The 9525-nt window shown below is 45.5% G+C and overlaps 1 protein-coding gene across 5 annotated transcripts in view; it reads right to left on the bottom strand.

Moving 5' to 3' along the window:
• Window positions 1–7535, bottom strand: part of LIMA1 (LIM domain and actin binding 1) — a 38644-nt gene extending 31109 nt beyond the window's left edge. Inside the window, exon 1 of one of the 5 annotated variants that reach the window (XM_042857408.2) lies at window positions 7343–7535. In XM_042857408.2, coding sequence (XP_042713342.2) covers window positions 7343–7515 — 173 coding nt within the window. In that variant the 5' untranslated portion in view covers window positions 7516–7535. Of the gene's footprint in view, window positions 1–881; window positions 1121–6641; window positions 6943–7342 lie in introns of those variants that run through there. The other 4 variants (XM_008173846.4, XM_065576559.1, XM_042857407.2 and 1 more) reach the window with 4 other exon arrangements.
• Window positions 7536–9525: the final 1990 nt, after the last annotated feature.

The raw sequence follows: 9525 nt of genomic DNA on the forward strand, positions 1-9525 counted from the left end.
GCTGTATTTCACTTTCAGTTAATTCTATTATGTAATTTTGCATTTTCACCCTGGTTTGGGTATACAATTCAGTGGAATAGTGACAAGAGTGGAATTAGTTCATTTTAAGCAATTAAGATGTATACAAAAAGACTTTTCCAATTTTTAATTTGTTGAAGGTCAGATCATTTACAGGAAAATCCGCTTACCAAGATGAGGTGGCCAGCTGACACTGACATTAAGATGCTGCAGTGTTGTAACAGAAAGAATATGAAGTTTAATGTAAACAGGAACGTTTAAACAACACACCTTGTTTTAAGCACTAACATTATTACTATCAAAGGTAAGCAAACAGAATTTTGACTTCCAGCAGATAACACACGCATTATATTTCAGATACCACTCCTTTACCTACAGTCACATCTGTGTTAAAACAATCATGACTCATTCCAGCAAACATCTCTTCCATAATGGGAGGATCGCTGTTAATTTTTTTCATAACTGAAACAAAGTAGCCTGATTAATCGTGAATGGCTACAGGGTGCGTGTGTACACACACACACACACACACACACACACAGAAAGTTGTCATGAAGATGTTAACAAACCTGTGTTTCCATCTTCTTAACACCTTCCAATATCTTACTTTGTTTAAAGATTCATCATGTTTCTAAAGCATCCATGCTACTTCCTAGCCCCTTCTGGGTAATTCATTCCAGACCACTTCCAGAAAGCAATATTAATTGACTACTATGAGTATTAGTTTACTATCTATTTTGTACAAACACGCTCTGTGCTGCACAATACACACACATTCTCTGCCCCAGAGATTCACAAGCTAAAGGACACAAACAAGGCACCCAGAGACATGCAGAAGTGTAGATAATAAAGGGGTTACTTGCCAGCAGCAATGTCTGTACTCCAAATGTATTTGCCTCCACAGTCCCCTGTAGAAGTCATATGTCCAGCTGCATGGTTATGGAACCTTTTTGAGCAGCATTTGCCTGATAGGAAGCATGAGAAATTCCCTCAAGCTACACATTCCATAGGGAGAGTACATAAATAACCTGCCTCATCAGCTCCTTTATATCTGCCTGACGAGTCATGGAACCAACTTCTTCCCTGCTCCATTCAAATCTGGCTGTAAATAATTTACATTGTTAGCATTAAAGATTACAAGTGTTTATTTTAGCTTTTCAATTGTTTTGTTGTATTTTTGATAGCGTAGTTCTGAGTTTCCTTGAGTTTTGTACAACATGGTTGACTAGTCTTATAAAACAAGAGTCGCAATAGCAAGAACGAGAATTTAAGAAATTTAAGAAATGTTCCTCTTGGACAATAAACTGTATTCTGCCTCAGACCACAATGAGAAATTCCTCTTGCACGTTGTGGAAAGGCACTTAAGTAAAATCTGTAACAACTGCAAGGCCTTCTTTAAAAGGGCTCCAAAGGACTAACCTATTAGCCAAGTCCAGTAAGAGATTCTCTACAAAATGAGTCTCCCAAGCATGACTAGCTATGCCAATGGGGTTATCACCTTGTGACGGTATCCCATGAAAATCATCAAAACAGATTTTAGGGGTTACAGAACCATGCTCCTGGGATGGAGGTACGGAAAGCACCCCAATTGCTCCCTTTGGATCTGTTGGAGGAGATCTGAAGTTCTCTCTGGAGTATTCTCCTCTTGGATAATGAGCCCTCACTGGCATGGAAACTACAGTTCTAAAGTAAGATGGTACCATATATGGAACCAGGTGGGTGCATAGTTCCTGTCAGATCCAAGCTTGGTACCATGGACTTCTCTGAACTGAGAAAAGCAGGTTCCCTGCCACGCCACTGCAATGCCACCTCAAGAGGAAACTAGCTCAGACACCGGAACATCTGACTTGAATAGGACTACTCATAGTACATGAAGTTAAGAACATACAAGTCTCTACAAGATTACAGGCTTAGTAAATATTTTAGTTTGTTTTATGTAATGATAGCTAGAACCCTGAAATAGCATTATAACTGTCTAATACACTAATCAAACTAAGATAACTATTAAAAGAGCCTTGCAAAATTAATCTTGAGCTGAGTTAGTGTGTGGGGTGGGGGAGTTAAATGGGTTAGTAAACTAGTATTTTTATCATCATTGTGGAAGGGCAGATGAGAATATTTGGAACCTGGCAAGTCTTCATGACAATTTACCAAAAGGTGGAATAGAAAATGGTGCATCAGCCATAGCTAAACTTCACCATTTGCATCACAGACACTGTAAATTAAAACTTTACATTTACCATAGTAGAGTAAAACCCATATATATGTTGGAAGAGCCAGAGAAAATATTTATACACAGATTCGACTCCCTATTAGTTAGCTGCCTCAAAGTAGGACTGAGTGGTTTGTTTTTAAAGATATTTATATTGAGGTGTCTGCAAAAAGCAGCATCTGCTGTAACAGCTCATTAGTTAATAGCAAAAGGGACATCAGAGCTGAGCAGTGGGACCAACAAAGTAAAATCAACCGAGCAGAGCAGAGGTTTACACTGATCATAGAATATCAGGGTTGGAAGAGACCTCAGGAGGTCATCTAGTCCAACCCCCTGCTCAAAGCAGGGCCAACACCAATTAAATCATCTCATTGATGACCCACTAATCTACCAATTCATTACCCAAAATCTTTTTTTTTATACTCAAAATAAAATATACACCTCTAAAATTTGCACTTCTGTAAGTTTATTTTTCTGATAACCTACATGGTAGCCATGTTGATCCCAAGATATTAGGGAGACAATGTGGGTGAGGTAGTATCTTTTATTGGACCAACCTCTGTTGGAGAGAGTGACAAGCTTTCAATGCTTACACAGAGCTCTTCTTTGGGTCAACAGTTATAGGCAGTAGATGCACTTTCAGGTTTAATGTATATTGCTCAGTGTTGTATCTTTTTGCACTCACAGGAAGGTACTAGGATTTTTAGAAGTTTATTTGGTTGTCATCTAAATAGTAACTTATCAGGATTACTACTTATTAGGTCAGAGGTGGGCAAACTACGGCCGGATGTGGCCCGCGGGACTGTCCTGCCCAGCCCCCGAGCTCCTTGCCCGGGAGGCTAGCCCCCCGGCCCCTCCCCTGCTGTCCCTCTCCCCCGCAGACTCAGCTTGCTCGCTCCGCCACTGGCGCAATGCTCTGGGCAGCGGGGCTGTGAGCTCCTGGGGCAGCACAGCTGCAGAGCCCAGCCTGACCCGGTCTCTGTGCTGCGTGGTGGCGGCAGTGGCATGGCCCGGCTCCAGCTGGGTGACGCAGCTATAGCGCCGCAAGCCACCGATGCTCCAGGCAGCACGGTAAGGGGCCAGGGAGCGGGGTGGGGTGGGGTGGTAGGATAGAGGCCAAGGGAGTTTGGGGTGGTGGTCAGGGGGTGTGGGTGTGGATAGGGGTCAGAGTGGTCGGGGGAGGAACAGGGGGTTGAATGGGGGCAGGGGTCTGGGAGGGGCAGTCAGGAAGGAGGGAGGTTGGATTGGGTGGCAGGGGTTCTGGGGACAGTTAGGGGACAGGGAGAAGGGGTGGTTGAATGGGGGCAAGGGTCCTGGGGGGGGAGGCAGCATCAGGAATGAGAGGAGGGGTTGGATGGGGCAGCAGGGATCCGGGGGCGGTCAGGGGACAAGGAGCGGGGGTGAGTGGATGGGGCAGGGGTCCTAGAGGAGCCATCAGGGAACGGGGGGGTTGGATGGGGCAGGGGTCCTGGGGGAGGCAGATAGGAGGTGGGGGCCAGGCCACAATCCCCTCCCCTAACCGGCCCTCCATACAATTTATGAAACCCGATGCGGCCCTCAGGCCAAAAAGTTTGCCTGCCCCTGCATTAGGTCATCGTATGAAGAAAAATAGCTGGGCATGTAACAAACAAGAGATAAAAAACACCAGGTCATTTTGCTGAACTTTGGCACCAAAAGAATACAGAAACAAATATCTCCCTGACAGTTTTCTGATCTACAGAGATTTTGAAGTCATTTTCTCAGAATGAATAGCACCTAAGTCCCAGATATTTACTGCTCAGAATGACAACTTTCTGGGAATGGCATTCACAATTCTTATTTTAAACATGATGTAAAAACCTAGATTTAAAACTCTGAGGTAGTACAAGCATTTGCTGTTAAGACCAGACAAGTGATCTAATAAATGTGTGTTAAATCAGCGGGAAAATGTGCAAATATGAAAGGTCATTTAACATACTGAATAATGGACTTATTTTCATAATAAGTGTTCTTTGGTAAAAAGCTCAGACATCTGCATCACCACAAATACCTGATTCTGCCTGGGTCTCACAGACTCAAGACTCTTAACTGTCTAGCTACCAAGCTATTGGCTTCAGTGCCAATAGCACACTGAAGTAGCAGTAGCTACCACAACCTCTCATTAAGCTTCTTCACATTTACTAAGGGCAAGTCTACACTACAGCCAGGATCGAGGCTCTAGTGAAGACCCACCAAATCGACAGCAGATCGCTCTCCAGTTGACCCCTGTACTCTACCCCTGATGAGAAGAGTAAGGTAAGTCGACGGGAGAAACTCCCCCCACAGTGTAGACCCCGTGGTAACTCGACCTAAGGTACGTCAACTCCAGCTATGTTATTCACGTAGCTGGAGTTGCATAGCCTAAAATTCAAGCTCCTTTAGGAATAGGCTTTGCTTGTACAATTCAAATATTCAGTTCAGAGTTGAACATGTAAAAATTACATTTTTAACTGATACTGTCACCCTAAAAAATAAACCAATTATTATAAATATATTTGTTGTCATATTCTACTGAACCACTGGGGGTACTGCACATCACAAAAAAAAAAAAAAGAAGACCATCCTCTAAACAAAATTAATATTTAATTTCATTGGTTGAATGCTAGTTTACAAGTTGGTCAAGCTAAAAATACAGAGAGATACACCTGTTGATTCACTCACTTTCTAACAGAAGTTTATTAAAGTAGATACAGTAGGAATTGTAGAAATATTCCTACTGCCCAAGGAAGAACAATGGAGGTACAGGTGCTCCTAAGCTGATAAAGATACCAGCTGTGATACTGTTTATAGAAGACAAATTAAGATTCTATACTTATCACCACAACAGCAGAATTCTCTCTACAAAGTTTACTTTCAAAATTCTGTGCATTACCATAACATAGTCGCTTGAACTAAAAGTTACCTCTCACTTGAGAAATTCTGAAAGAATAAGGTTCTTTGGGTTCACTATACAGTCTAATCTTTCAACTAATGGAATAAGATTAAAGTCTGCAGTCAGAATTAGATCTGAAGACACCACAAACATAATATTCCAGAACAGGACAAAATGCTAACTGCACTATTTCCTGGGATTGTGGCAGGTTAATCTGAATGTTTTCTTGTTTTTAATTTTTGAAGATAAGTTTTCAGTTTTCTAACCACTCAATTCAAAATTCAGAACTATTCCTTGACTTCCTACCCCAAACAAATAAGTCCACACTTGAGGAGGACAGATGGCCATGAACATGTCACTTGAGATAACTTTACACAGAAACTACAAGGTGGTTATCAGATTAGGATGTGACCTACAACCATACACTGTAGCACACGATGATACTGTGGTCCAGATTTGTACCAAAGCTGGAGAAGGGAGGATAACCCTAAACATTTTTCCTCTTTAATGGTGGCGAGAGGCTTGTAACAGCAAAATAATTATTACTGGGGCTTTTTTCTTAAATTGCATTTCGAAGAGTTCACCTAGCAGTTAGGGCATATACTGAAAGAACGTGAAGACTGTACCATGCCCTTACTAAACATTTGTTAGCAACCTATGTAAAACAGGCTCTCCACAAACATATCAAGATGCCATCAGACACCTTTCATTTCTTTGAAAGATGGGAACAAACAACTTTCATTGTTGAATTTTCAATACTGCATAGCACATAAGAGGAGAAAATAAACAGGTGATCAGAATTTATAGGATGACCTCATTGAGACTGATAGGCATGAACTCACCATTCAATTACCATTACTCTAAGGATAACCCCCCACCTAAAACAAAAGAAATGTGAACCCACCAAGGAGCTTTTGCTGAGTATTGTTTTGGGTAGGTGGTACATGTATGGGAAGGCAAAACAGACAAACTAGAGAAAGGGAGTGAAAGACAGCTGGAAAGAGCAGTTGAAAGAATGCAGCTGACCCTAGAAGAAACCTGGGGAGAAGTTTTTGGGCTCAGGTACAGGCTGCTTGGGGCTGTGAGTTAAAAAAAAAAGAAAAAGTGGTTTCTGCTTCTTGATTCTTTATACATTCTTTGTAAATAAAGAAGAGTACATTAAAGAAATACCTGACTATCACCAATTTCTACACCCAATTAGAACCACCTATTAGACTCCAGAGTTTTTTTAAGCTAGCCACTAAGGCCAAACAAGGTAACAATATGAAGAAGCCATTTCAATTTGTTTCATTTTGAACGTGGAGGTGGCAAATCTATCCAAGATTTATGCAGTTGTGAGAACTTTATACAGCAAAAGCTGCTAAGGGAATTGATTTACTATAACAGCACAGCTTTAGAGCAGTACAAACTTTTAGTTTTTTAAACTAGTTAAAGCAAGCAAAGGGTCACATATCCAGCTTTCATTCCACAGAAAATTCCCACTGTGGACATGAATAGCCGCTTCCTCCTCCTAGGGCTCACCGTGTAGATTTCCAGGACTCAGGTGGGGCAGGAAATGAATCCAGGGCATCAAACAGGCATACCGTTTTGATCAAGCCCGTCTCGAGCTCTCCAGGCGCACCCACGGTTTAAAAGGCATATGTCAGTGCCTGGTCATGCGCCTCTGGCAGGTGCACAAGCGGGGTTACGTCTCACATCTGGCTGCCCTGTCAGATCCGCCTGCCTCCGGGGCTCCCGTCCCACACCCGTAGGAGCGGACATCTAGGACAGGTGCTTGCGGGAGGGGCCCGAGCCAGCGCTTGCCCCGCCAAGGGAGCCCGCCAGGCGGGCAGGGGAGCGTCGCTTCAGCCCCTGGGGCGGCTGCCGGCAGGGCGCTCAGGGCACCGGGGCAGGTCGGCCCGGCAGGCCCCAGGGATAGGAGCCGGGGCGGGGGCAAGGCCCGGGGCGCCCCAGCCCCACACCCCGGCCCCGGCGACACCGCTCCTCAGGGGCTGCGCGGGGAGCCGGCCTGGGCCAGAACCGCGGAGGGGATCCGGGCTCCGACGGGCCGAACCCGCCGCCGGGGGGTGCCTGGGAGGGAACCGGCCCGGCCCGGGTCGGGAAGGCGGGAGCCGGACCGGGACCCGACCCAGGCGCCGCAGCAAGCCGGGGACCGGACCCCTGAGGGGAAACCAGGCGGCTCCGAACCGGGCCAAGCGGCCCCAGCGCCCGCAACGACCCACCTGTGCCGGGCGGCGACCGGGACCAGCACCGCGCACCTGTCGCTGCTGAGGAGACGGCGGCGGCACCTACAGCAGCGGAGGTAGCTTTGGCCACGCCCCCTCCTGGCGCTAGCCTCCCCAACCAGAAGCCTTAGCCACGCCCCGTCTCCCTGGCCGGGTCCTCCTGCGCGCATGCGTCCACCTCGCCTGCGCTCTCCCTAAGTGCGCATGCGCATTTTTTCCCCTCGCCCCTCTGTGGCAAAGCTTCTGTGCACATGCGCAGTAATCTCTCCCTGTTCTGTTTCTCTCCCCTTGTAGAGGATTGAGTGTCCCCGAGCTGCGTGCTGCCTGACGCACGAGGCCAGACACAGAGCTTTCATAGAGGGTCACCAGGGTTAACAGGAGGGTTTCTGGATTCATGGATTGTGCCCTTAGCCTAGCTCTGCTCACGATAGCCCCAATCCTAGTGCCAAGTGGCCCTGGAATGATCGATGGTTTTGCACCAAAATGCGGAAAGTCAGCAGCACTAGGAGGCAGAGGAGGCCCTGCCTGCACTAGGGAATTTTTGTACCAATATAACTGCCCTCGTGCAAATCCCTCATATAAACAACTGGATTTGGGGAAATTGATACAAAGTTCCCAGTTCTGCCACAGATTCCCTGTGTGATCTTGGGCCAAGGTGGGTGAGGAAATACTTTTTATTGGACCAACTTCTGTTGGTGAGCGAGATAAACTTTTGAGCTACACAGCTCTTTTCCAGTCACACAAGCTCTGCCTCCATTTCCTCACCTGTAAAATGGAGATAATTATATTTCTTTGTCTGTCTTGCCTATTTAGATTGTAAACTCTTCTGCACAGAAACTCTGTGTGTGGGGGCAGCATCTAGCACCATGCAGTTAAGAGTGGGGCTCCACATGCTACCATAAAACAAATAAATAATAATAGTAATACTATAAGCCATAAGGAATGCTGCTCTAATGCCTGATAGTAGTAACCATGAATAAAGATGATCTCCCACCTTTTATTTATTGGTTCATTACTTTGAGGAGGTAGCATTCAGAGTGGAAAAAATAACTGCACATCAGAGAAGACTGAGGCTGAGTGATTGTTTAGCCAGCTGGATGCTTTTAATTTTCTGCTTGTAAGTAGATAGTTCTCCAGCAGCCAAACAAGATAATCTGCATTCCTCTCCCTATACTAAATACTGAGATGTTGGCAGTTTTGTGTATCTTCATTAGCATGGTATGTGTGTGCTCTCTCTTCAGCCAGCAGAGTGGCTCCTCAAGATGTTTATCTATATAAAAATCTTGGCATAGGTTTCGCTGCCTTTTTGCTCTAGTTCTTCATTCTCTGTCGGTTATAAATGGAAAGGCCCAAATCAATAATAAAAATAAAGTTTAGTCTGCCCTGTTCCAAATCTCCCCAACACAGGCATCCTGCCTGGGAGTCTAAGGTGGCCTTCCTCGTGCAGAAATTCTGAGTCCATTGCTGGCTGTCCCAGGTCTATGTGACAATGTGATTCCATCACTCTGTGCTTGTGGCCCTGCTCCAGAACTATCATTCAGCATAGGAGGATTTACAGCTATTAAAACTTGCATCACTTGTCTTCACTGCTTCATGTCTGCATGATCTCCTTAGCAAGGCACACCACCACTTTCTCAGGGCAACAGGCTGCTGCCAAAATGACCCCCCGTGTCTCATGCCCTGTGTCTGCCTCCTGGTTCCAAAATGAGAATTACATTAATGCCAACAGTTAGAACAGGTCATTATTCTGAGTTGTATCTATGCCTTACCACTGGCTGGAAAAGAGGCCATGGACAGAAGTCTAGAGCATGCCAAGCTGGGAGTGGTTCGTCTTTCTGGATTGGTGAGCTAAGGGCACTTCCACAGAGAGGCCCACGAAGGACAGACAAGTTCTCCCACAATACAATGCAAAATAATGTATAGAGTGACACAGCTTAGTGCATGCTTAGAAGCAGAGAACATGATTGCAGATGTCTGAATGCCTCATATAAGTGTATGCAGCACCAGTGTGGATGCAACAACTCCAGTGTGCTTTGCAGAGGGGTTGCTCACATCAGGACCAGGCTAACCCAGGTGCTGGTCACCTGGGTTAACTCTGCAGACTGCAGTGGAGACATACCCAAAGAGAAGAAACCAAGGGCTAAATGTAGACAGGGAGAGGAAAGTCCCTTCTCCTACCT

This window comes from Chrysemys picta, chromosome 22, assembly GCF_011386835.1.
Source record: "Chrysemys picta bellii isolate R12L10 chromosome 22, ASM1138683v2, whole genome shotgun sequence".
NCBI classification, from domain to species: domain Eukaryota; kingdom Metazoa; phylum Chordata; order Testudines; family Emydidae; genus Chrysemys; species Chrysemys picta.